Source organism: Maylandia zebra, linkage group LG19, assembly GCF_041146795.1.
Source record: "Maylandia zebra isolate NMK-2024a linkage group LG19, Mzebra_GT3a, whole genome shotgun sequence".
NCBI classification, from domain to species: Eukaryota; Metazoa; Chordata; class Actinopteri; order Cichliformes; family Cichlidae; genus Maylandia; species Maylandia zebra.
Genome location: NC_135185.1, coordinates 26,294,021 through 26,321,710, shown reverse-complemented (window position 1 = coordinate 26,321,710; position 27,690 = coordinate 26,294,021). Strand labels below are relative to the sequence as shown.

Below are 27,690 nucleotides of genomic sequence, written 5' to 3'. Positions count from 1 at the left end.
TGACCTGTAAAATGAGACATGATGATATGATCTCTGTGCAGTGTTGTCTCAAGATTGTTTAATTAAGAACATTTAGAAGTTTAACGAGGTATAAGTTAGCCTGGTCGCAGACATCTGAATCACTATGCACATCTCCAATTCCCTCCATTTGAAGCAGTAACAAAATAAGGTCTACAGTACACAGCAGAATTACATTTTCTATCAATAGTCAAACTTAGTTAACTGTCCAGTATTTTAAATGAACAACTAGAGTGAAAAATAAATATTACTTTGTGTACAGAAATGCATGTTTTCCTCTATTTCTTTGTCTGGTAAGTTCAGGTACAGCTCTAACTGCACTGCTGTACTCCACATGTGTAATGTGACTTAATCAACTCCACAAAATTTATTATTGTAGAAAACATTCCACCATCCTTTGTATTTACATAGGCAGACAATGCATCTGATTGTAAGGAGAAGTCTTCTGAACTTGGTGATGGAAGTTTAACAACCACGTTTCTCACAGCTGGCTGAAAAACAGACATTATCTGTCACAAAAGGCATTTTCAGATTTGCTACTAAAGTATGTGACAACAATAACTGCAAGCATTAACTGCTAATGCCTCTTTTATGAGTTAATCAGTCTGTGGATTAATGTCAGAGGCTTTCATTCCATGTCCTCCTCTAATGGTTGGGTCTTCACTTCAACAACTTTTGGAGGGATGTATGAGCCCATGCCTGCTGCTCTCTCTGCCTCTTCCTGGGTGTAGGGCTCTTCTCTGAGCTGTTTCAGTCTGGATGGGGAAAAAAGGAGGTAAGCCATGAAACTTACATGGATAGGATTACGAGCTGTAAGTCCAAATATGTGACTGTAGAGTGGTCCGCTTACCGTTTTTTATGCACTTTAGTTTTGAAGTGCTCTTTCAAGGATCTCATATCCACAAAATATCTCCTGCAAAACAAGAAGAGCCATCACATTAAAATAAAATCTATATTTCTTAAAAATTTAACAGATGAACAGCTCACAGCATAAGAGAGTATAAGAAGAGGGCATTTCATTTTAAGGAAGCCATGAGGATCTGGAACCCTGGATTAGGACTGAAATTTGCTCGAATCATTCATCATTGGGTACGCCACCCTTTTCCAGCTGAGACCTGTGGCCTCAGACTTGGACAACACAGAATATTTCTCCATTCCAGCTTTTCATATGGGAAGATTTACTTCTTTTCCAACCCGAATGGGAAAAGTTCGGCAGAACTTAAGGTGAAATATTAAATATCTTACTAAAGGAAATACTGATGAAGACTAAGAGTTTAGTAAGCAGCATATATATCAAGCAAAGTCAGTTAACAGATGGACTGTTACAGTAAACAGAGAAATACCTACGCGCAGTGTAAGCAGTAGTGTTGTGCACATCCGGTTACATCGTAGTCAACCTCCTGATGCAGCAGTTTAGCAGCTGTGTCAGGCTTCATGTCTGAGTGGATCTGATCCAGGTCTTTGGTCCTGCGCTTTGTCTTCCAGGTCTTTGCAATGTTCTTCTTCTTGCCATTGTTGTGGTTTCGGGTTTGTTTGGACTTCCCCATGATAACCAGTTGGTACTGTGTGAAACAAAAGGGTTTTAAACACCCAAAATGAACGCAGACACGTCACAGACTTGTGTCAACATTAAAATCTTTCGATTGTTTCACTGATACTTCCCAGTTAATATTCTTAGAATCTATTTACAAATACCGATCAAAAATATGCGTTCAACGTCTAATCAATCGTTACTGCAGCCGATCTACATCTAATAAGCCGTCGCAGATGTTATTTTCAGACTTTGCTTACCTTTCACACGTGTGACCGAGAGAAGTGAAATCTATTTCCGGGTCAATGGAGTAGAACGATACTACGCAGTCACCTCCAGAGGGCGCGAAACTCCCGGTCTCGAACAGTGGGGCGATAATAAAAACACCTTAACTATTTTAATTTAAACGCTAACAAAATTATATTTAATCGTAATTCACTTCAGATTAACATTTATTTTCCTAGAATATCGGATTTTTACTAATGGCGCTAGCTGAGCACTTATTTGGCATGCAGTTTTAGCGAAAAATTGCCACCGAAGTTGAATAAAGTTGAATAATATTTGATCAACCAATTATTACGATTTTTTTTTTTTGGGGGGGGGGGGTACAGTGCAGTTGATTTTTTTCTGGTCTGATAAACTGTCAGGTGTGTTATGCTCTATGTCACGCTACCTTTTGGTGCTTTGCGTAACTATCAGTGTCAGTGTACCACCCGAGAAAAACTGTAATAAAGGTTATTATTTTCAGACTGAAAAAAATAGAATAGAAAGAGATGGATGTAAGAAAAAGCACACAGAGCTAAAATCAAGCAGAATAACTGAATTACTGTTCGCATAAATTTAGAGAGCAAAGTTTATATTGGATAGAAAATAAAGTATATCGATATTGCGGTTTAAAAGGAATAGCAACAACGGCCTGAATATAACAGTACAAGCCCACTTTGTATTTCTGCTCTTACCACCCCCTCTACTTACTTTTCAGGTGATCTTGGTGTCAGTTCAGCTGACGTATTTAAATATTCCGACAGCATTGAATGGGGTCGTCAGACTGCACTGCATACGCGCTGTGGTGGAGAGTGAAGATGGCGGAGAATAATGTCGAACCAGAGCACGAATGGAGCGACTGGGCCCTGGACACGGCCGAAGATACCCTAGTTGCAATGGAAAACCTGCTGGCCACACTGAGAGCTTTCGAGGACGTCCTCAGGCAACAAGAAATCTCCGTAGCGTCTTCCACGGAGTACTGCGATAACTTCTGTCAGGTAATGTGTACATGCAGCATCGAAGCTACAATTAGCCTATCGTTAGCTCACCGAGGACTGTTTTTTTCCCTCTCGCATCCCGCAAGCAGAATTACCAGCAACGATTGCTGGCCTGTTAGCTAACTGGCCAAGTTTAGGTTAGGATTACACCCAATTGCAGTACGTTTATTTTTGCGCATATTTGCATATGCTTTTGTGTTTTTTGTCATTATTATTATTATTATTTTTACACCCAAACAACTCACGGCCGTTGGACTTATTTGCAGCTCAGTGATTTGTTGCTCAATTTGCAGGTTCGAGTCGCCTTACATTCAAAGATCAAAGGTCTTTTAGCTTTGCTTTATTTGGGAAGTGATTATGGTGGCAACGAAGAAAATGTAATACAGATGTTTGTATGAATTTATTGACACAGTTTGCAGATCATGTATTACTGCATGCCTGTGGGGCGGGGCAGCGTCGAGATATGTTTATCATAATATTTTTGTTGTTGGGGGGCGTTTAGCTACTAAGGAGTGTTGCATTTTGACCACTTTCAAGAAAATACGCTTTTCCTGTGCTCTTGAAATGTGACAGTTTCTAAACCTGCGCATCTGTCAGTTACGACAATGGAGATTTTTAGTCTCCCTTAAAGAAATCTTAGATTGGAGTCCAGTTAAAACACAAATCTAGTCATCATGGTAGGGAAATTACTGTGGCTTCCGCTTTCTAAAGGATCTGATTTAACTAAAAACTAGGTATCACTTTCATTTTTGCTGCTTAAGGGACTCTGCAAGTTTTTCAACCATTAGAGAGCTTCCCTTGAAACCTGTTCAGCAGCCTTTGAGAATGGTATAGCAGGAGTAATTCATTAGCTAGTTCACCCTGACAGGTCTGCTTTTGAATATTTCTCAATGATTTCAACAGCTCTAACTTCCCCCTTATAAGTAAGTTGAAAGATTGTATGCGTTCCCATGTTTGGTGTTGGTAACTGTGTAAAATGACACTTGATTTAACACTAAAACTCAATTTCAGTACAGTTTTAACTTCAATCTTCCAGGTTTTCGTAAAACAAAGGCAAAAAGATCTGTGTGACTCCCAATTCCAGTCGGAAATCTCAGGGATGTAATTAGTACACTGATGTAGGTCTTTAGGGCCTAGACTTTATTCCTACCTTCCTTTGAGAGGGTACTGTATATTTAGACAGAGGGGAATTAATTTAGTGCCTCTGTGGGCACGAGAACCACCTAGAAAAGTTCCTTCTATCTGGCAAATGAGACTCCTGGGATGCTGATAGCGCTATGATGATTTAATGTGTATACCCACCAACTACAAGCAGGTGACAGATGGGTGTAGATGTTGACTTCTCTGTTCCTGAAGGACAGCTGATCGCTGAGTATTTGCGCGAAACGAGACCTTCCTCCCTGTTAACAGTAAATGTTGAGTTATATAAAACACCTGTTTCTTGTAGGTAATATTAATTTAATTAATTGAATTTGATTCTGTTTTAAATTGTGTGAAATTATACCAGGTTGAATCATCCCAAGAACTCAAATTTAATGGTCATATACAGTATGAGATCATTATGTATGTGTGATGATCATGTACTGTATGAAGTCTTCCTTCCTTTTTTTGTTTTAAAGCAACAGTTAAGTCCCCTCAGGCCCAATCTGGAGCACAGCAGGCACACACCAGACAGTGTGTCAGCTGGGATCAATCAGGTATAGACAGGCATCTCCCTAAGGTGAAAACCTTTGATCATCCATGGCAAATGCTTCCTCTTCTGGTTGTAGTTTTTGAACATTGCTACTACATATTTCTACTCTACTTTCAAATCTGCTTCATCAACAATTTTTTTCAGTTTCTGATGCCTTTGTGTGTCTTTGCAGGCACTGATGCACTATGCTGGAAGCAGGAATTCCATGGAACATGGGCTGCCTCTTCTGGAGGTCTACTGTCTGTCCATAAACTGCTTTGCTTCAGCTCGATCCCACCTCACGGCAGAGTCCGACAGAGTGGCCCTCGTTTTGAAGCGGCTAGCTTTGTGAGTACTGTAAAATATACTGAATTATGAGAGATAAGCAATTGATTATCTCATGAGAATGTGTGCGAGGTGTCATAGGTGTCAAAGTAGTTTGAATGTCTGGTTTATGCATGGGAGCAATTTGAAATCATTTCAATATAACTTGTATAGACAAAGGCTATACGTATTGTGTGCATGTGTAATAGTCATATCACAACAAATGTCATGTCAGGTATATCAAACTCAGTTATTATGCTTTGAAACAAAAGGAATACCAACATGTTTTTTTACTAGTGTAACTTAATGTTTTTGGATACACAGCCTTTTTTTTTTTTTTTTTTTTTTTTAATTTTAACATTACAAAAATCGCCTCGTTTCGCGCCGACAGAAATGCAGCTCTGTGCGGTAAGACTCGCGGTGGCGGCTTGTGTGTTTACATCAACGAGAAATGGTGCAAGAACTCTGTGCTAGTCTCTAGTTATTGCTCATCGCTGGTGGAGTTTGTGACTGTTAGATGCAGACCTTTTTACTTACCACGGGAATTCACCACTGTTTTCATTATCGGAGTGTACATTCCACCTAGCGCTAATGCTAAGGAAGCGCTATGGGAATTGTATACAAAGCTCAGTGAACTGCAAAATACACACCCGGATGGACTGTTTATTGTTGCTGGGGACTTCAACCATGCAAATCTCAAGTCAGTGCTTCCTAGATTCCATCAGTATGTGGACTTTGCAACGAGGGGAGAAAACACGCTGGATCTTGTTTACACAAACATCCCCGGCGCATATCGGGCAGAGCCCCGCCCCCACCTCGGCTACTCAGACCACATCTCTGTTATGCTAATTCCAGCATACAGACCACTCGTCAGGCGATCAAAACCGGTTCTGAAGCAGGTGAAAACCTGGCCAGCAGGAGCCATCTCTGCTCTTCAGGACTGTTTTGAGAGCACTGACTGGAACATGTTTAGAGAGGCTGCAACTTACGGCGACTTCACTGACTTGGAGGAGTACACATCATCAGTGTCCAGCTATATCAACAAGTGCACCGATGACGTCACTGTCTCCAAGATCATCATCTCACGACCCAACCAGAAACCGTGGATTACTGCGGAAGTGCGTGGACTTCTAAGGACCCGAGACTCTGCCTTCAAAGAGGGAGATAAGGTGGCGCTTAGAAGAGCGAGGGCTGAACTTTCTCGGGCCATCAGAGAGGCGAAGCGCGCACACGCCCAGAGAATCCACAACCACTTTAAGGACAGCGGCGACACACGACGCATGTGGCAGGGCTTACAAGCCATCGCTAACTACAGGACGACACCACCTGCCTGTGACAGTGACGGCTCCCTCCCAGATGTGCTTAACAACTTCTATGCTCGGTTCGACAGGCAGAACGACGTGGCGGCGAGGAAGACCACCCCTCCTCCGAACAACCAGGTCCTGTGTCTCACTACAGCTGAGGTGAGGAAAACTCTACGCAGAGTCAATCCACGTAAAGCTGCTGGACCAGACAACATCCCAGGCAGAGTGCTCAGAGAATGTGCTGATCAGCTGGCAAATGTTCTCACCGACATCTTCAACATCTCTCTGAGCAGTGCCGTTGTCCCCACGTGCTTCAAGGCCACCACCATCGTCCCCGTGCCCAAGAAGTCTTCTGTGTCCTGTCTCAATGACTACCGCCCTATCGCACTTACACCCACCATCATGAAGTGCTTCGAACGGCTCGTCATGAGACACATCAAGACCCTGCTGCCCCCCTCACTGGACCCAATGCAATTTGCATACCGCCATAACCGCTCAACGGACGACGCCATCTCCACTGCACTCCATCTTGCCCTGACACACTTGGACAAGAAGGACTCACACGTCCGAATGCTGTACATAGATTTCAGCTCAGCATTTAACACGATCATCCCCCAACAACTGATCGGAAAGCTGAGCCTGTTAGGCCTGAACACCTCCCTCTGCAACTGGATCCTGGACTTTCTGACCGGAAGGCCTCAGTCAGTACGGATCGGGAACTGCACCTCCAGCACCACCACACTGAGCACTGGGGCCCCACAAGGCTGTGTGCTCAGTCCTCTGCTGTTCACACTGCTGACTCATGACTGTGTAGCAACACACAGTTCAAATCACATCATTAAATTCGCTGATGACACGACCGTGGTGGGTCTCATTAGCAAGAACGACGAGTCAGCGTACAGAGAGGAAGTGCAGAGACTAACGGACTGGTGTAAGGACAACAACCTGTCTCTGAATGTTGACAAGACAAAAGAGATGGTTGTTGACTTTAGGAGGACACGAGGCGACCACTCACCGCTGAGCATCAACGGCTCCTCTGTGGAGATCGTTGACAGCACCAAATTCCTGGGTGTACACCTGGAGAAGGACCTCGGCTGGTCCCTCAACACCAGCTCCCTGCACAAGAAAGCCCAACAGCGTCTCTTCTTTCTGAGAAGACTGAGAAAGGCCCGGCTTCCACCACCGATCCTGACCACCTTCTATAGAGGAACTATTGAGAGCATCCTGAGCGGCTGCATCACTGTCTGGTTTGGGAGCTGTGCCATATCAGACCGCAAGACCCTACAGCGGATAGTGGGAACAGCAGAGAAGATCATCGGGGTCTCTCTACCCTCTATTGAGGACATCTACACCACACGCTGCATTCGCAAAGCCACCAGCATTGTGGCTGATCGGACACACCCCTCTCACACACTCTTTACACTCCTGCCATCTGGAAAAAGGTACCGATGCATTCGGGCACGCACATCCAGACTGTGCAACAGCTTTTTTCCACAAGCCATTCGTCTCCTCAGCAAAAAGGGACTGACTGATAAACACGCACACACACACATACACTAACATTATCACTCAGCTTAACTCAAATACCTCAAAACATTGAGACTGGACTGACTAACCAACACAAAGCGCAAACACACTGACCTACACCACCAAACCATCGCACACACCAACCTGTAAATGCTCTTTTGCACAATATTATTACTAGATATATTATATATTATTATTATTTTTGCACTAACTTGTCTTGTAGCACCTTGGTTCCTGGAGGAACGTTGTTTCGCCTCACTGTGTATTTTTAAACTGTATATGGTTGAAGTGACAATAAAGTTGAACTTGGAACTTGGAATCAACATTCTTGGTAGTGTGTCATACAGGCTCTGAGTGTGCACTGCAAAAGGAAGTGAAAGCACCAAACAGAAAAGAAATGCAGTAGACTAGAGAAGTGACTGAGTCTGATACAAACACCTCCTGCAGGATCAGATTGGGTTATTTTGCATGCGTTCTGTGGGGGTGGGCCACCTGAGACCTGTTCACAGTAACATCCCCCCCTTGTGCCTCATTCCCCACAGCGAGAGGGATGGGGCAGGTGGGCCTGTCCTCTCTCTGTCTACTAGTTTCCAGTGAATAGCTCTTCTGAGAGTTTGTGTCTTCAGCCTTCATCTTCTCTGGTTAGACAGGAAGCCTGTTTACTACAGTTCTATTGCAGGGCTCCATCTTTTACCACTTGCAAACGGCTTTACCTGCAGCACCACCGAGAGAGCAGTTTTACACGAACAATATCCTCACTCCTGATCAGAGAAGCAATAATACCAATTCCTCAATCAGCAGGCAAATCATTTGGTCAAAACATATTTTATATTAATAAAATTCAAGAAAGGATTGTTTTACACAGATTATAAAAACACATTTTCCTTTATTTTTTTTAATTTTTTATATTGTTTTCTCTACAGCTGCACTCCCCTCAGCTTCTTCAATTATTTACAAAGTCCTTAATAGCCTGCTCACTCAACTTTGTCTAATGTAGCTCAAATTCAAGCATTTTCTGTAAACTCAAGTCATTACACCTATACAGCAGGCTTGTGCTGTCTGAAAATGAGATCAAGCGTTGACAATTAAAGACACCAACGCTGATTGTTTCTTTCCTAAGTGGTAATAACTATTAACCAGTGGGAGTGAGTCTAGTCTCCCTCTTTTCCATCTGCCAATCCTCACAAGTACACTTTGCAATCTGACTAAATGCTTTATTCGTGTTCTCCATATGCCTGCCGCTATTCCGAGGCACTGATGATCCTGGCGCTTTTTTCCGTTCAGCCTTCTTAACATGTCTTTTTCTGTTGGGTTCAGTTTTATTTTTTGTTTCAGTTTCGCTTCCTTTTTTTTCTTTCTTTGCTTTGCTTAATAAATTCAAAGCAGAACATGGAGTTGGGGAGAATGTACAAATGAAATATTCCAGATACGTCATTGGTCTAAGAACATTAAACAAATGTTTTTGCAGTATGTATATCAATGACTGTGTGCGTGTGTTTTTTTTTTTTTTTTTTTTTTTTCCCCCCATATTTGAATGGGTAACGAAACACCAATAAAGCACTCGTCCTGTAGAGTGAGCAAAGCTTTTATATGCATACAGGAGTCCAGAAAGAGACATAGTACAATAGGTGGCTTTCCTAATATGAAAGACTTTTAGCTTTCTCACAACAGTCCGAGTACAAACAAGAAACTAAATATTATGGAAATCCTCCAACCGATTTGGTGCAATTGCAGCCTGCCTCTGCCCAGGGCATAAAAGTACATTTATACGTTGAAAATGGGAAAACATTGCTGAAATATAGAGGGTAAATTGCCAACACAGGAAATAAGTGGTTTTGTAAATTGATGTAAATGTCACAGCTATGGTTTAAATCTGAGGTATGCAGTGATACTAAGTGTAAAACGTAAGCAGTGGTAACTGTAATAATAACCTCAGCTAATTTTGTTCTTCATTTTGTGCACAGTTATATGCATGCTGTGCTTCCTGGTACTAACTGATGATTATTATTATTATTATTATTGTTATTTATTTTTTTTAAAGGCTATAGCATTATTGGTTTTGTCATTTAAAAATATTAGTTTAAGTAACTGTCATTTGCAAACCAAAACAAAAAGAAATCAAAGCTCACACTGACTGGGATTGAGTGGCTGTTGTTTGGGATTAGATGTGCTTCAAGACGTCCTTGAAGGGGCATTAAAGGTCTCGTACTACAAATGAGTTATCTAAGATATTTTGTGACTTTCTCAACATGAGCTGAACTAGGTCAGAGATTTGTGCCTTTGTGTTCATTGCTAGGACCAGTCATACGTCTTCAGCCAGGAAAGGTTTAGAGGCATGATGCGATCAAAGGTGTAGGGAGTTGTCTCATTACATGTGCACTGAAAATCCACTGTTATCCTGAATAAACTGTATTAGTCATGTGAACGGTATGTTAAACTTCTTCAGCATGCTGATTTGTTTTTAGGTTTAAAAACACTGTTTGAATGCACATTTTGTTTACCTGTTTTTGCTGCAGTTTGCAACATGTGGCCGCTTGCTTGTACACAAACTACACAACAATTTGCAATGCTAGGTTAGTGATGAAGAAAAGCATACATTTCTGGTTAGGAGGGATGCACATACTTGTAAACATGGAATGCTGTTGTTGTTTTGTTTTTTGGGAGTTTTTTTTTTTTTTCTTTTTTCTTGAGGTAGCTAAAAGAATCTGTGGGCAGTCACAGACTGCCAGTCTACATGTAGAGGGTGTGCTTTGTCAGATGGAGTGGGCTACTCTTGCTTATGTTGTTGTTGGTCTGTTAGCCAGCCATGGAGAAGAGCCAAGTTATAACATACAAAGACCTTAAGTGAAATCAGCCCACTTATTAACTGACACGTAAAGCGCAGTTATGGTGGTTAAAACCAATATGCTATCTGAACAGAAACTCGTATGTGAATGGACACATTTGTATAACCATTATTTGGTAATTAGACAATTTGTGTGCAAATATCTTTACACAAGCCTACAGAATGGTGCTTGAAGAATTAAAAAAAGCTGTGGACGTACGGTCAAACGAGTTGGCCACTGCTGAAAATGTTTTGATGCAACGAAACAAAATAATTGAAGCACCTTCACTTTTCAATATTTGTGTACTATGCAGTTATTGTCACTGACGTCATAGCGAGAAGATTTTGTATCTGGTCAGCTGCAGTGTTTCAGTGTGTTTGCATGTTCTCCATAGGTCCGTGTGGGTTCTCTCTGGATGCTCCAGCTTCCCACCACAATTGTAGTTGTCTGTGGATGTGGGTATAAATGGTTGCCTCTCTCTTTTTGCCAGCAACCGGCTGTCTGTTGAAGGCGCACCCCACTCTAATGTCAGCGGTAATAGGCTTCAGGGGATCCTTGTTGGACAAGGATCCCCTGAAGCCTAAGTTCAAAGCTTGAACTTGAGATGATTATTCATGCTTTTATTTCCTCTCGTTTAGACTACTCTAACGGCCTTTTTACTTGTTTTAACAAATCAGCCTTAAATTGTCTTCAGACTGTGCAGAATGCTGCAGCACGTCTCTTAACAGGCACCAAGAGAAGATCGCATATCACTCCAGTCTTGGCCTCCCTTCACTGGTTGCCTGTAAATTTTAGGTTTCATTTTAAAATTTTAGTTCTAACCTTTAGGGCCCTACATGGTCAGGCTCCTCAATATTTATCTGACCTGCTGAAACCACATGCATCTTCTCGGGCTTTAAGGTCATTAGATCAGAGACTGCTGGTGGTACCGCGCACTCGTTTTAAAACTCGTGGTGATCGGGCCTTTCAGACTGTGGTACCACGGTTGTGGAATTCTCTCCCACTGTCTCTTCGCTGCACGGACTCCATTGATTCTTTTAAGAAACAGCTGAAGACATTTTTATTTAGAAAAGCATTTGATTAATTTCTTATGCTGTTTTTATAGTTTTATTGTTTTACATTGTTTTATTTACTGTTATATTGTTTTTATATTCCCATTTCCTGTGTTGTAAAGCACTTTGTGATTTTTATCTGTGAAAAGCGCTATATAAATAAATTTTACTTACTTACTTACTTATAAGGATATTAATTGGCATGCACACAGATCCATGTGTACAGGAATATTAGTGAATATTAATATTGAATTATTAGGAACACTGCCTTGTAGGGGGGCGGCCATGGTGGCTTGAAGGTTGGATCATACTCTGCACACTCTTCATACTGTCGTTGGCTGTTCTGTTTTGCACTGTTTTATTATAGTGTCATAAAACATCTCCTTGTTTTTACTACAGGAGCTGTTTTGAACTGTTGCTGTCAGTGCCTGAGAATGAAATCCCATATGAAGCCTGGGTTCAGTTCCACCACTCTGTTCAGGTACAGGACCTTCAAAGCATTGTTTGCTGATGGGTGACTGCATAGAGAAAAGTAAATTTGTGTGTGTCTGTGAAGGGGGGGGTCAAGTTGAGTCTTTGGGCGTTTTCTGTAAAAGCCCTCCTAAAAGTAAACCCAAAGACGAGCTGTTTCAAATTGGTGTGGACAGCATTGTTTTGTTTTTATTTACCCCGTGGTGAGTCTAAAACATCTGTCTTTATAACCTCTCACTCTTCACAGGTTGTCAAATCTGTACTTCAATATGAAACCAATCTAGGTGTGAATATCTTCAGTATCAGGCTTGAAATAGTTAGTTATTTTCTCAAAGGATTTAAAGATACAAGACTTAAAAAGAATAGTGTTTCAATTTTTCTTACATTCAGCAGTTTTGTTTCCAAAGGATGAAGTGAAGCGCTTCCGTCTCATGGGGTGGGTCGCATGGCTGTGGACTTGATTTCTTGTGGCAAATGTGCACTGAAGAGTTGGCAGAATACGTTGCTAAATTGATTCAATATGTTCAAGCTGAGCAAAACTGTGACATACTGAGAAGATTTATGGGAATGTAATAGCTCTGTAGCTGAAGTCTCATATAGGTTTTTAAGTACTCTTACTTTCTTTGATACTAGATTTTGGGCTGCGAAGTCACTATATTAAGTTTAGTTCACCCACATGCTGAATGACATTGATTGATTGATGACATTTCAAAAAGGAGGAAAAAAAGTCTTAATTTCTACAGACAGACTTGTCAGCAAAGAAAAAGTAATTCTAAACCAGGCTGTGCTGAGCTGTCACCTGTTTTCCTTTTTAGATGTGAACAGTGACAAACGTTTCGCTTGGTGTAGAGCAGATAATGAAATATCGCTTGTGCTGAATCACAAACTGTGACAGCCTTTTGAGTTGTTCATTTATCATTTTATCACACATCAACAGAGAGAAAGCAGCACTGCTGCCTCCATAAAGGGAACATAGCCCTTAATAATTATATTTTTTGTATTCATGAAAATGAATGTTTATAAAGATGCTGACCGAACAATGTTATTGTATTTAGCGTTACCATTTTTGTGTTGTGTGCAGATTGCCCATGATACCCTGCTACAGTATGGAAGCACAGACCTTCAAGCATTACTCCAAATCACAGGAGAGGGAGGGGCATGGAGCAACCCTGTCCTTACATCTCTCCTCACCGGGCAGCTGACTAACCCAGAAGAAGGTTAGGATCTAATCAACTAGGTTCTTTTTATTTGAAAACTATAGTTACTTAGAACTACATTGGCTTTTTCTTTATTTGTGACTTGGATTTTGTTTGAATTCTGTCTTTAGTTAATGCATATATCAGCTTGGAGGGCGAGGGCTTCATGGAGATGCGGGTGAAACATCTGGAAAAGATGGGCGAGATTGCCAAAGCTGTGGTTTTGGCCAAAGCTTGCACTGAATGCAGCACCTTTTCTAATCAAGCCACGTTTCGTCAGACATATGTCTCCCTGCTTTGTCACCTGTTGCCCAACGAAGAGGCCATAATGGAGGTATTCCAGCAGTTTCTTTTTGTGAGCTGGGATTGGTTGCTTTGGTGACTTTTGGGTGTTTCAGTAAATTAATTAATGAGTTTCTACATTTATCATTTTCACCAAACCAACGTGAAGAGTATCAAAAATATAAGAAGCGTTCAGTGTGACACAGAATGTGTGCCAGGTGATCACGACTGATGGCCTCCCAAAGCTTTCAGAGGACAGACAAAAGCATCCATTCTTAGTATTCAGTCACACATACACAAGCAATCTGTAACTGATATTAGCTGATAAAGAAAAATGGGGCATATTTGCAAGTCAAATCTTTTTAGAATGAGTGTAAAAAATTTACCTATTCATAAGGGTTTTCTGCACTGACTCCAAAATTAGAGCTTCAAACCCACATGCAAATTGAGCTTTCAGTTTTCTGGCTTTCAGTTGGAGGACTCAGAAAATCCTCCAGCCGATAGAACATTTGGGTGCTTTGTGGCCTAGTTTCAGTTTGGCATTATATTGTATGCTGTAAAAGTGTTTTAGCCTGCTTCTTTGTACATAAATCTAACCCATGTGCACACAGAAGAACCTTAGCATAATAATTATTCTTTGTCAGTTACTATTGATAATTCCTGTACTAAGCAGTAGGGCTGGGCCATATTATACCGTTCACGGTAATACCGGTATAATGTTAGGCAACGATAGGAAAATGAAATATCGCGATAGAATGGGAGTAAAACGCGCATGCGCAGTGCCTTTGTTTTCATACGCACATGGCCGATTGTTGAGTGAAACAGATGAACCAGAATTGGTTTGTAAAAATGGTGCAACTTCCGTGATGTGGAACTGGTTTGGTGTTTGTCCGTCAGATACACAACAAAGCACATTTTTTTGCAGAACATGCAAGCGGCCGTTGTCATTGTCATATTTGTCGGACTAAGATGCTCTTAAATCTGGGAGTAATCTGGGTCCTAAACTCCGTATGCTTCAGGTCAAACAACACTGCAGCATCACTTAGAGTTAAAAACTGTCTAAATTCTTTCATCTTTAATAAAACGATCAGCATTGCTGCTTTACCAGGTGTAACTATAAAGTTTAACTTCCAGGCATCCATGAAAACAAAAGTTATTACATTTAACGGAGTTAGAAGTTAGCAGGAAGCTAGCGGAAGTTAGCTCGCTAGTTTCGCTAGTTACCTAAGCATGATATTGCATGTTCTGACTGAGAGATTTCTGAAAAAAATCAAACGTACAGCTCTGCTATCACTTCCAACATAAATGAAGACAGGAAACTAAACAGCAGTGACGTTTGTAGGGTTACTGAAGTTGGGCTAGCTGGTATATAATGATGTGCTACGTGATCGCTAGCGATACAGCTATGTTAGCATAACATAAACAGTGAAGCTGGAGGACGAACACTAACACTTTTCCACTTATAAAAGTTAATGTGAAGGTTCTTCATGGTTAGAGACAAATGCAATCGCATGGCAGGATGCTGTAAACGGACCAAACTTCAGTCAGGAGAACAACTGAGATAATCCATCCACAATACGAGGTTAGTCATTAATATACTGCAACAACATGGGAATAGAACAGCTGCCAGAGAATTCAACATTAATGAATCAATGGTACAGAAGTGGAGGAAGCAAGAAGAATGAGTTTAATAAAGTTTGATTTATCTGACTGCTTTGTTTCGCTTAATGTGCCTTATAATCCCGTGCACCTTATGGTCCGAAAAATGCGTACTGCACACTGCAGTTTAATGTTGCAAAGCACCTATTTTTAACTTCAGTGGATATTATATATGGTTATGCTCAGGATATGTCAGCCCATTTCTACTGGAAATGCCTTTTGGTTAAACTTTCAGCAAGGAATTTGCATTTGCACTGTTACATTTTTATAAAGCTTAAATGTACATAAAAACCAGCTTCTTGTTTAAGTGAAAATAAATGGAAGGTTGTCTTTTTGCGCTAGTAATGTTGTGGAGTTGTATTTTGTCTCGCATCAATTATATCGTCGGTTATATCGTTATCGCAAATTTTCAAATATATATCGTGATAAATATTTTTGGCCATATCGCCCTGCTCTACTAAGCAGTGTTTGGATTTGTTTTACATGCTGTCTCCTTTTATTCTTTTGATTACAGTGTCTCGCCAGTGTTTCAGATAAAAGTGCAGACTAGGTATAGGATTTGCATGATCAGAAAAGAAAGAAGTGTAATTTTATTACACACACAGAGTTGTCAGTATGTTGGGCATTTTTTTTTTTTTTTTATATTCATACAAAAGCCACACAGCTTTGAACTCGGGATTAAAAAAATGATACAAAAATAGTTTTGTTTAATCAAACGGCTCACATTTCCACACATAATGTCTAAGTGAGCGAAGAAAGAGGCTATTATACTTTATAAATATAAAGCTGTGAAGAAAACTTGAGTCAGCGGTGCAGTGATATTTAGATCGAGTGTCCTATTGCATTTTCTGTGTGTGTGAGAGAGTGAAATGGAAAAATGGCCTTTTAAATAAATATAACATAATTTCTCTGCCATGAAGAGAGAACATTCATTATTATAATACAGTGAAGGAAAAAAAAGTTGTTGTTTTGTCAGGAGGAAGTTTTTAGTTTGCTCTCTTATACATTTTATAAATCAGACTAGTATGAGCTCCTCCTTGAATCGCTACCTTATCGTGGTGGAGGGGTTTGTGTGTCACAGGGATCCCAGGGGCTATGTTGTCTGGGGGCTTTTGCCCCCTGGTAGGGTCTCCCATGGCAAATTGGCCCTGGGTGAGGGACCAGACAAAGAGCGATTCATAAGACCCTTATGAAAAGGACACCGAGGGAACAGTTTACCCTGCCCGGGATAGGGTCACCGGGGCCTCGCCCTGGAGCCAGGCCCGGGGAGGGTGCCCGAGGGCGAGCGTCTGGTGGCCGGGCCTTAGTCCATGGGGCCCGGCCGGGCACAGCCCGAAGAGGAGACATGGGCCCATCCTCCCGCAGGCCCACCACCCGCAGGAGGCGCCATAGGGGTCGGGTGCATTGTGTGCCGGGTGGCGGCCAGGAGCAGAGGCCCTGGCGGACTGACCCCCGGCTGCCAAGACTGGCAATAGGGACATGGAATGTCACCTCTCTGGTGGGGAAGGAGCCTGAGTTAGTGCGTGAGGTTGAGAGGTACCGGCTAGATATAGTCGGGCTCACCTCTACACATGGCTTGGGCTCTGGAACCAGTCTCCTGGAGAGGGGCTGGACTCTGTCTCAGTCCGGAGTTGCCCCTGGTGAGAGGCGGCGGGCTGGGGTGGGTATCCTAATATCCCCTCGGCTTGCTGCCGGTACGTTGGGGTTTTTCCCGGTGGACGAGAGGGTTTGTTCCCTGCGTCTTAGGGTCGGGGAACGGGTCCTGACTGTCATCTGCGCTTATGCGCCGAGTGGCAGTTCAGAGTACCCAGCCTTCTTAGAGTCCCTGGGGGGGGGGGGGGGGGGGGGGGGGTGCTGGAGGGTGCTCCACCTGGAGACTCTGTTGTCCTGCTGGGAGACTTCAATGCTCACATGGGTAACGACAGCGAGACCTGGAGGGGTGTGATTGGGAGGAACGGCCTCCCTGATCTGAACCCGAGCGGTGCTCTGTTATTGGACTTCTGTGCTAATCACAGTTTGGCCATAACGAACACCCTGTTCGAACATAAGAGTGTCCATAAGTGCACGTGGCACCAGGACGCTCTAGGCCGTAGGTCGATGATCGATTTTGTAATCGTATCAGCAGATCTGCGACCATATGTTCTGGACACTCGGGTAAAGAGAGGGGCTGAGCTGTCAACTGATCACCACCTGGTGGTGAGTTGGATCAGGTGGCGGGGGAAGACGCTGGATAGACCTGGTGCACCTAAACGCGTAGTGAGGGTGTGCTGGGAACGTCTAGCAGAGGCCCCAGTCCGCGAGATCTTCAACGCACACCTCCGGCAGAGCTTCAACAGCATTCCGAGGGAGACTGGGGACATTGAGTCCGAATGGACCATGTTCAGCGTCTCCATTGCCGAAGCTGCTGCATTGAGCTGCGGCCGCAAGGTGGTTGGTGCCTGCCGTGGTGGTAATCCCTGAACCAATTGGTGGACACCAGAGGTGAAGGGAGCCACTAGGCTGAAGAAGGAGTCCTATCGGGCTTGGTTAGCCTGTGGGACTCCAGAGGCAGCCGACAGGTATCGACAGGCCAAGCGGAATGCGGCTCGGGCAGTGGCTGAAGCAAAAACTCGGGTGTGGGAGGAGTTCGGAGAGGCCATGGAAAAAGACTTTCGGACTGCCGCGAAGAGATTCTGGCAAACCGTCAGACGTCTCAGGAGGGGAAAGCGGTGCTCTACCTGCACTGTGTATAGTGCTGGCGGAGCGCTGCTGACGTCGACTGAGAAAATTGTCAGGCGGTGGAAGGAATACTTTGAGGACCTCCTTAATCCCACTGAGACGTCTTCCGAGGAGGAAGCAGAGTCTGGGGATGAGGGGAATGACCCGCCAATTTCCGGGGGCGAGGTCACTGAGGCAGTTAAACAACTCCTTGGTGGCAGAGCCCCTGGTGTTGATGAGGTCCGCCCCGAGTTCCTGAAGGCTCTGGACGTTGTAGGGCTGTCCTGGTTGACACGCCTCTGCAATGTTGCGTGGAGATCAGGGCAGTACCTGTGGACTGGCAGACCGGGGTGGTGGTCCCCATCTTTAAGAAAGGGGACCGGAGGGTGTGTTCCAACTACAGGGGGATCACACTCCTCAGCCTCCCTGGGAAAGTCTATGCCAGGGTGCTGGAAAGGAGAGTTCGTCCGTTAGTCGAACCTCGGATACAGGAGGAACAATGCGGTTTTCGTCCTGGTCGCGGAACACTGGACCAGCTCTTTATCCTCTCCAGGATACTTGAGGGTGCATGGGAGTTTGCCCAACCAGTCTACATGTGTTTTGTGGACTTGGAGAAGGCATTCGACCGTGTCCCTCGGGGTGTCCTGTGGGAGGTGTTGCGGGAATATGGGGTGTCTGGCCCATTGCTACGGGCCATTCGATCCCTATACAACCGTTGCAAGAGCTTGGTTCGCATTGCCGGCAATAAGTCGGACTCGTTCCCGGTGGGTGATGGGCTTCGCCAGGGCTGCCCTTTGTCTCCAGTTCTGTTCATAATTTTTATGGACAGGATTTCTAGGCGCAGCCAAGTGGCGGAGGGCTTTCGCTTTGGTGGCCTCAGAATCTCATCTCTGATTTTTGCAGATGATGTGGTTCTGTTGGCTTCATCGGGTGAGGGCCTCCAGCTCGCACTGGAACGGTTCGCAGCCGAGTGTGAAGCAGCGGGAATGAGGATCAGCACCTCCAAATCTGAGGCCATGGTTCTCAGCCGGAAAAGGGTGGAGTGCCCACTCCGGGTCGGGGATGAGTTCCTGCCCCAAGTGGAGGAGTTCAAGTATCTCGGGGTCTTGTTCGCGAGTGATGGGAGAAGGGAGCCGGAGATCGACAGACGGATTGGGGCTGCAGCTGCAGTAATGCGGACGCTGCACCGGTCCGTCGTGGTGAAGAGGGAGCTGAGTGTAAAAGCGAAGCTCTCAATTTACCGGTCGATCTACGTCCCTACCCTCACCTATGGCCACGAGCTGTGGGTAGTGACCGAAAGAACGAGATCGCGGATACAAGCGGCAGAAATGAGCTTCCTCCGAAGGGTGGCTGGCCTCTCCCTTAGAGATAGGGTGAGAAGTTCGGCCATCCGGGAGGGGCTCAGAGTAGAGCAGCTGCTGCTCCACATCGAAAGGAGCCAGCTGAGGTGGTTCGGGCATCTGACAAGGATGCCCCCTGGGCGCCTCCTGGGTGAGGTGTTCCAGGCATGTCCCACCGGGAGGAGGCCCCGGGGCAGACCCAGGACACGCTGGAGAGATTATATCTCTCGGCTGGCCTGGGAACGCCTTGGTATTCCCCCGGATAAGCTGGAGGAGGTGGCTGGGGAGAGGGAGGTCTGGGCCTCTTTGCTTAGGCTGCTGCCCCCGCGACCCGGCCCCGGACAAAGCGGATGAAGATGGATGGATCGATGGACTAGTATGAGAATATTATCCAGATGTTGCATGTGCTTTATCTTCTTTTTTTTTTTTCTTTTTTGCGCTCCTGCCTCTGTGGCTCAGTTACCCCGCTTTTTCTATATGCCTCCAAGGGCATGCTCACCCCATTAGAGTTTAAGACTATTTTCTGTCCTCATGGGGTCATGAAATTCCTCCAGAAACATTTAAACATTTTAAAATGTTGTACTGCAGCTACAACAGCACTACTTCTTCAAAGGTCTGCATCTTAGAAAACAGCAAATTTTGTATTAAATCATACTGGGAGAACATTTTATCACCATATTCTGGTGGTAGTATATGACTGACATAAAACTAAATATACAAAAAGATACACGTTTATCCATGGATGTTGATTTTTCTGGCATTTGTAACTTTTTGTTGAGTGACTGGAGATGTGTTGCCTCTTTCGTTGTTTGCTGAGCAGCCAACATTATGTTTCCTGTAGATATCGAGACTGGACTGCAAGGACGTACTTGAGATCACGTGTAATTTGGAGACAGAGGGGGAGGAGAATACAGCGTTCATCCTGTGCACAACTTTCTTGACACAGCAGCTACAGCAGCAGAGTCTTTACTGCTCCTGGTGAGTGGGCTCTCTTTAAAGACAAGTTTTCTCTTTTAATTTTCTTTTTTTTAGACTTGATGTAGGAATTTATTTAAAAGAAAGTGATTCTTTGGTAATTTTTGCATTCACAAACAACTATATGTGTAAACTTTTTCTTTTCTTTTTTTTAAATTAAAGGGAGTTGATTTTATTGTGGAGTAAGCTTCAGAGGAGGCTTGACCCCTCACCAGTGTCTCTTCTGGAACGATGCCTTCAGCTAGGTGCCATTGCCAAAACAGTCGACCATTTGCTTTACTTGGTCCGTGTGATTCAGACAGAGGTGAGTGTGAAAACCCGTGCTTTACACTTGTGATACTAAAATGGAACAGGTTGTTTGTAGACCTGGGCGATAGAACGATAACGATATGTATCGCGATATAACTTTTACTCGATAGAGAAATTAAACTATCGCGATAGACTTCGCCGCTCTTGTCCTCTTTAAAAAAAAAAAAAAAAAAAAAAAAAAAAAGGTCAGCCAATCCAAATTAAGTAGCGCAGAGCCGAACCAATCACAGCCGCAGCGTCACGTCGCGTGACTTGTTACGTACAGCACAAGTGCCAAGCCGCACGTGTGTTTGTTTGGGAAGCAGCCAGCGGGTAATGGAGGAAATGAGTGTGCAGACTAGAAAAATCAACCGAGCGTGACCGAAGAGAAAACAGATGATGGTTCCAACGCCGGAGAGATTGTCGAACGGAAGAGCCATAGAAGTTCCGTAGTGTGAAGGTATTTCGGCTATTTCAAGTCTGACAAAAAATAGAGTAGCGTGCACTATAAATTGTGCCGAAAGCAAGTCTGGAAATACAATAAACCGGTGCATGCGTCACACTGCGCCACGTTATTGTTTCGGTGAAATGAATTTCTACAATACTGTTACTGTTAATTCTACTCTCTGCAGTGTTTAAATGCTTACATATACACACAGTTACTGTCCCTCCACACATACGACTCAGTTCTGCTTCTATGCCCCAGCTTTGTTTACTTTTTCCCACCGAGGCTTCTAGACTTCTGATTGGCCAACATTTCTGCACGGTTAGGAATCTAGCGCCACCTGCTGCTTTGGCATGTTCATAGCAGCGGTTTCCTTCATTTCTGCCTTTATATGTGGACGGGATTATTTTTTAAAACGAAAACGGAAAATCTCCGTTTTCAAAAATACCCGTGTACGTGTGGACGTAGCCTCAGTCTCTGACTGGAAGCGCTAATTCGTCATTCGGCTTTTGTCAGACTAAAGTAACTGTTAAAACTGTTTGAAAAGCTAAGCTATACAACAAGGAGAGATTGAGAATTTCCTTTTAGTTCTCAGTTTATTTGATATTGACAAAAGTTAGTCAGTTTTGTCTGTTCTTCTGTAAAACAAACTAAGATTTATTTTTAGAATTAATATTTTGTTTCTAAGTGGAATTGACAATTTAGTAGTCTGTTTCGTTTGTTCTATTTTGAAACTTAAACGCTTTAGCGGCTGCCTTTTGTGTAGTTTGTAATATTTGCCTTTATTTATCTGAAAAAGTCTCATGTTCCTTAAGTACATCTACCCTGTTGAACTTATTATGGGAAATAAATATTTAAATAAAAACAAGCTGCTGATTATTTCACATTTTACTTGTGAGCAATGGCACATTTAAATCTTACAAATATAGTTATTTGGCTTATATCGTGATATATATCGTTATCGCCTGAAATGAAAAAAACCTATCGTGATATGAAAAAATCTCATATCGCCCAGCTCTAGTTGTTTGGCATTATGGGGGCAGGCAGACTATATTTGCATTACTTCTTACTTGACTGGAGAGTGAAAACAAAGATGTATGAGACAGATTGGATGCCCTGCTCATTGATGCCCTGGCCCAGATCTGGGAGGACAAATTTTAGCCTAATGGACTAGCGTGCCTGTTATTTTTCACTTTGACTTTCAGGGTGTCTTTGAATTCAGCACTTTGTAGGTTTATCATTTTCAGTTTCATCAAATGATGTGGAATCCTTTTGTTCCTGACACAGTAACCAGTCCTTATCAGTGTAGATCAGTATGGATATGAGCCCCCTGCTGCCTTCATTGAAGTTGATGTATTTTCAAAGTGTTCCTTTAATTTAATTTTAATTTAATTTTTTAATTTTTTTAGCAGTGTATTTAGAGGCTTATGTAGCCAGTGTAACAGGGTATTTTTTTGTATTTCCCAGCACTCTATAATGGGAATATAACTCTTCATATCACTTTTTAGGCGGAGGAACCAGGGATACCTGCGTCGGTAGAGCTTTGCGTGAAAGCCCTTCAACTTCCAAAGCAGGATGACTCGGAATCGAAGATCTCTGTCTGTAAGACGGTGTCCTGCCTTCTTCCAGACGACCTTGAGGTTCTGCGTGCCTGCCAACTCACAGAGTTCCTGCTTGGCCCTGCTCAGGAAGCCTTCAGCTGTCTTGAGGAGCTCTACTTGCGCCCAGACCAAAAGTATGACCAGGACAGTGAGGTTATTCCCAACTCACTACGCTGTGAGTTGCTACTAGCACTGAAAGCTTACTGGCCTTTTGACCCCGAATTCTGGGACTGGAAAACTCTAAAATATCATTGCATCTCCCTTCTGGGGCTGAGGCCAGAGTCAGAAGGGGAAGAGGAAGAGGCCGTTGAGAAGGATAAACTGCATGAGCTGCAGGGAGTCACTGTTAAAGTAGAATCGGTGCACCAAAATGGGATAAATGGAGGTCTTGACAGTCATGAACAGCTAGATCAAAAACAGTCTATTAACCAAACAGACATCAAAGGTGATTCTGAGGCAAAAAAACAGAACTTCTGCTGTCACATTTGTAAAAGGTCTATCTCGGACACCCAAGTAATTCACCACTCAAAAAGACATGCAGAGGATAACAACCACCCCTGCCCTATTTGCTTGGAAAAGTTCGAGAGTCGGAAGAAACTCGTTCCTCACATTAAAAAACACATTGAGAGTGAAACACATCTTGTCAAAAATCATGCCAAGACTGAGGAAGTACAGAAAACGATAGAAGAAGATGACGACGTTGAACCGGGTGAGATCACCATCGATCCTTCTCTAATGCTGTATTACAAATCCACCCATGATCCAGATGTCTTGCAGCATATTGTGCAGCAAGCCAAAACAGGGACAGAGAAACATGTGGACAGCGACGAGCATGTAACTTTCGATTACATCGACCAACATTTCAAACTGCAGAACAGGGATGAGTATCCCTGTCCAGGAACTGGATGTACACGAACTTTTAAACATTCCAAGTACTTGTATGTCCACTTAAAGTCGGAGCACAAAGGTGATGAAAACGTGAAATATTTTCACCAGATGAGAGACAAGCGGGAAAAGTGCGTCTTCTGTAGACGTCATTTTGTCTCAGCTTACCATCATCGCAAACATATAAGAGTTCACTATGGTGATCAGCCTTACGCGTGTGTGGTTATAGGCTGTGGTGCGCAGTTTAATACTTCCAATGAACTTGTCACACACAAGCAAACCCATGGCTATCAGCTCAACTACCAGTGTCAGCTCAAAGGCTGTTATGTCACATACTCTGACTTGGGACAGATCTATCACCATGAAGCACAGCATTTCAGAGATGCGGCATTTACCTGCTCTAGTACTGACTGTAGAAAGTATTACTTGTCCAAAAAGGAATTTATAAAGCATCTGTCAACACACAACATCACTTTCTCTGAAGAGGACTTTGAGGCTCAAAGGAAGGCAAAGCGGAAACTTTTTAAGACTGTTACTGATGCAGCCATTCGCCTTACTAAGTCAGTTGAATCTGACACTGTAAATGGAGACGTCCTGAATGCTTCGTCAGTGAGTTGCTCCTCCTCCTTGCAGGAATCTGACGTCAAAGAGCCCAAAGCAACAATGACTTTGGTGGCTGTGTGTTTTGATGGAAGTAAATTCACTTGTGGCTTTGAGAAGTGTGGCATGACGTTTTCCAGAGCCAGAGATGTCCAGAGACATCTTAAATGTGCTCACCCAGAACATCTCAAACTGGAGAACAAAGAACACAAACATGACAATGAGCAGGGATCCAAGTCCAAATGGATAAAGTCTGAAAATCAACCGGAGAATGAAGAGAAGGGACAAAACGACCCAACTCCATTTCAACCTGTGGACACTTGCCAAGAAAAAAAAGCTTCCACTCATCCCAAAAGCAGTGAAACAAACTCTTTAAGCCTTCAAACAAAAAACGATGCTCTCAAAGAGATTCTCATCGGGCTCAGTAGACTGGACCTGAATTCCGACAGTTTGCCAAACGAACCCACTCAGTCCAGCGTGGACTCAAACACGTCTCAAATATCTCTTCATCAGGCAATTATGGCAAAGCCCCCTGTTGTCTTGCTTCAGAAGAGACCACATCTTTCAGAGGAAAAGGTTAAAGTCCTCACTCAACAAGCAACCACTGAGGAAGGTGGTAGTGAATCACTAGCCAGTGCTAAGCCCTATGTTTGTGAGATGAAAAGTTGTGGCTTTAGAACGGCTCAAAGTTACAGCTTACTGCGCCACTATAACACCAGACATGGCCGTACCATTGAACAGGCCAAAAGGTTGACTTCTTTGAAAACCACCTGTTTTAAGCCTTACGTGTGCCACCTTTGTTCCAAGAGCCACAGGGAAAAACACGTGTTGAGGGCCCATTATATTCAGTTCCATAACATGAGTGAGACTTGCGTAGATCAGATTAGTGTAACATCTGTACAGCATGAGGGAAACAAAGTGTCCAAATCTAAAAAAAAACTAACAGCGCCTTTGACAAACCACGGCCTAAAGGTAAAAAAGAAAGAGCTCCCCAAGTTGCAACACCAACAAGAGACCAAAAACTCAACAGCGATAAGTGAAAATGGAAAAGACTTTGATAATCACTCCCCATCTGAAGAGGAAGGGGAAGATGAGGCAAAGGGTAGAGAGGAAGATGAGCAGAGACAGGAAAGTGAAGATAAGACCACACAGCAAGTCAGAACGACAAGACGCTTGGTAGCCAAAAGTAATCTGTGCTATATACTTGATAAGTTCAGTAAACCTTTTCATTGTGTGGCAAAAAATTGCGATGCAGCTTTTTCCACCCAGGGAGGTCTTGTGCGCCACCTCCAGTTAGTACATCATTACAATCGCTCTCAGCTTTTGTTGGAAAAAGATATTGATGTGCACCACAGTCCAGAAGTGAGAAAAGAGCCTGCCAAAAAAAGGCCTCTCCCAAACTCAGATGAACCTCAACCCCAGTTCAAATGTCACTTTGCAAACTGCAATGCTTCCTACCACCTTAAAAGCAGCTTAGTGCGTCACACTCGTGATTACCACTCGCAACCACCTGAGCTATTAAGGTGCAAGTATGACGGCTGCACAAGAGTGTTCAGCCATGACGGTGCGCTTAAAAAGCACACTCTTTATAGTCACTGCGAGTTGTACGACTCGCTGGTGGTACGTCTGCAGAGCACTCACAAGAAGTCTATTACCGGGTGTCAAAAGAAGCTTATAGTCACACCAGAGAGTCCTCAGAAAGAGGAACCTGGTTCACCCACCGCACAGGCTGAGAGTCCAAAGCCTGAAGTGACAGCTACGTCAGAACAACTGGGTGATGAGGGTGCTGCGGAGAAAAAGGTCTCAGGAGAGAAAAAGCGAGCGAAAAGAAATTGTTTCAGCAGTTACGTGTTTAGATCTCACGAAGAAGCACTACAGATGTGCCAGGATCGCTGCTTGCGAGTGGCCTACCCATGCATGGTTCAGGACTGCGATTCTGTCGTCACGTACATGCACAGCTTGAACCGTCACTACCTGAAGGTCCACCACATGCGCCGAGAAGATGTCTTTAAGAATGAAGATAAGCTTGTTTTTACTGCCGAGCAGCTCGAAGAACTCATTCAAAGGAAGTCCGCCAGACCGACTGTTGCAGGCACGTGCGTCCCTAATGGGGTTCTTAAAATGGAGTACCAAGCAGAGTCGGAAAGCGCAGGGGCACAGCCTGCACCCGTGAGTCTTCATTCCATCAAAGGGGACACGCAGGATGAGGACAATCATGATGCACTGAGCTTCCCTGGAGAAGAAGAGCAGGAGCTGCCACCTGTTGAGAGAAATGGTGTCCTCGTTGGTGCAGACGAGGTGCTATATGGTGAGCCGAGCACAGGCGGGCATGCTGAAGACGCTGCTGCAGGAACACCAAGCACTCAGAAACCAGAGGAGAGACTGAGCTTGGATAAAATCAAGCCTCTGCTCCGCCCGGTCACTGTTGATCTCTCACCACCATGTTCACTTCGTTTCACTACTGAAGAGGGCTTCCAAGATGGATCGGGCAACAAAGATGGTAGTAAAACATTAAATGGATCCGTAACGTTGTCCAGTCCTCCCGTTCGCCAGCCCCTGAAAAGGATGAACGAGCTGTCTGAACAGCCTTCAAACGTAAAAGACTCTCAGTCTCGTAGTGCTTCTCCACGGGCTTTTGACATTGCTGGCTATAAGCCTATGGGGTTTGAGTCTTCATTTCTTAAGTTCATACAAGAAACCGCTCCAAAAGACAAAAATACAGGATTAGCAAAACGGCGGGACACTTTCAGACGTAGTTGTTCTGTCAAAGAGAACAACCAGCTAGGAATCTCTCACACCCGCAGCAGACGCACTCATTCCCCACTGCTGAAGCCCCACTCTATGACTGGGGACTTCACGTCAGTCCAAAACTTGAAGTCCATCCTGGACAAAGCCCTGGCTGGGTGTGGGGACCTGGCAATTAAACAGCTTCAGTACCTCAGACCCGTGGTGGTCCTGGGCAGACCCGTGTGCACCACCGCCCTCCCTGACCTCTTCCCAACAGACACCAACAACAGCAAACTGCTTCTTGGAAGTTAGTTTAACCGAGCACCTTTTTAACATGGCTATGGTAAATGACTTTTTAGTTTCACAGCTGTGTATCAGTATTTTTATTTCTCCCAACCATGATGATGCTGTTATGTTTTTGCTATTTTTAAGTTGCCAAACTGAACAGTTGTAGTAATTAGCATAAAATTAAAAAACAAGCTTAAACACTGCACACTAGATCCAGCTGATTGTTTGGGTTTTTTAGACATCTGTAATGAAGCATTCAGATAACACCTATTATGTTAAATCCTGGTCACAAGTGTATATACTGTAGTTCTCTGAGATAAATGTACAGCTTTTCAGATTGTTGGAAATGGTCAGTAGCGAATTGCAAGGCCTTTTCACTTTTGTGAAAATGTGACTGAAAATATTTCCTTACTACAAAGTCCATGAAGGAATACGTTTGGTTATTTTTCACCTCAGTTTATAATAAGTCAGTGTTGGGTTGCAGTGGACAGGTGTTGGCCAACATGTATGTAACACTTTCTAATAAAATAAATGTGGAAATGAATTTACAGTCTTGACTCTCTGGATTGTTTATTAATTTGTTAAATTTCCAAGTAAATTACTAATTTTCTTATTTCTTGGTAAATGTTATTGTCTTCCCTCAGATTAAAACTGTTAACTGAAAAAGTAAGCTTAGCGCTTTACATTATTTTATGGATCAGGCAAAGACGGACATCGTTTA

The 27,690-nt window shown here is 43.6% G+C and overlaps 2 protein-coding genes across 4 annotated transcripts; one reads left to right on the top strand and one right to left on the bottom strand.

Annotated features, from left to right (window-relative positions):
- Positions 1 to 32: 32 nt before the first annotated feature.
- znf593 (zinc finger protein 593) lies at positions 33 to 2,653 on the bottom strand. 3 transcript variants are annotated; one of them, XM_004540465.4, is made up of 4 exons: positions 2,525 to 2,653; positions 1,366 to 1,580; positions 869 to 931; positions 33 to 773 (listed from the first exon to the last, which is right to left on the bottom strand). In XM_004540465.4, exons 2-4 carry the CDS (start codon positions 1,563 to 1,565, stop codon positions 647 to 649), a joined length of 390 nt encoding a protein of 129 aa, XP_004540522.1. In that variant the 5' UTR covers positions 1,566 to 1,580; positions 2,525 to 2,653; the 3' UTR covers positions 33 to 646. The 3 variants fall into 3 exon arrangements, with proteins under 3 accessions (XP_004540522.1, XP_004540521.1, XP_004540523.1); XM_004540464.3 differs by lacking the exon at positions 2,525 to 2,653 and adding an exon at positions 1,810 to 1,909; XM_004540466.5 differs by lacking the exon at positions 2,525 to 2,653 and adding an exon at positions 1,714 to 1,780.
- rlf (RLF zinc finger) lies at positions 2,584 to 27,519 on the top strand. Its single transcript, XM_004540467.4, has 8 exons — positions 2,584 to 2,811; positions 4,677 to 4,831; positions 11,915 to 11,996; positions 13,068 to 13,203; positions 13,314 to 13,516; positions 20,002 to 20,138; positions 20,298 to 20,439; positions 22,377 to 27,519. The coding sequence occupies exons 1-8, from the start codon at positions 2,584 to 2,586 to the stop codon at positions 26,991 to 26,993; spliced, it is 5,700 nt and encodes a 1,899-aa protein (XP_004540524.3). The 3' UTR covers positions 26,994 to 27,519.
- The last annotated feature ends 171 nt before the right edge of the window (positions 27,520 to 27,690 follow it).

What these genes read in the sequence shown, in the direction of transcription:
- znf593 (XM_004540465.4), bottom strand. Translation starts at nt 1,565, where the DNA reads ATGGGGAAGTCCAAACAAACCCGAAACCACAACAATGGCAAGAAGAAG. An exon ending in CACTACTGCTTACACTGCGC is followed by an intron (nt 932 to 1,365) that starts GTAGGTATTTCT and finishes CTTGTTTTGCAG; the next exon opens with GAGATATTTTGTGGATATGA. An exon ending in ACTAAAGTGCATAAAAAACG is followed by an intron (nt 774 to 868) that starts GTAAGCGGACCA and finishes TTCCCCATCCAG; the next exon opens with ACTGAAACAGCTCAGAGAAG.
- rlf (XM_004540467.4), top strand. Translation starts at nt 2,584, where the DNA reads ATGGGGTCGTCAGACTGCACTGCATACGCGCTGTGGTGGAGAGTGAAG. An exon ending in AGTTCCACCACTCTGTTCAG is followed by an intron (nt 11,997 to 13,067) that starts GTACAGGACCTT and finishes TGTTGTGTGCAG; the next exon opens with ATTGCCCATGATACCCTGCT. An exon ending in CAGAGTCTTTACTGCTCCTG is followed by an intron (nt 20,139 to 20,297) that starts GTGAGTGGGCTC and finishes TTTAAATTAAAG; the next exon opens with GGAGTTGATTTTATTGTGGA.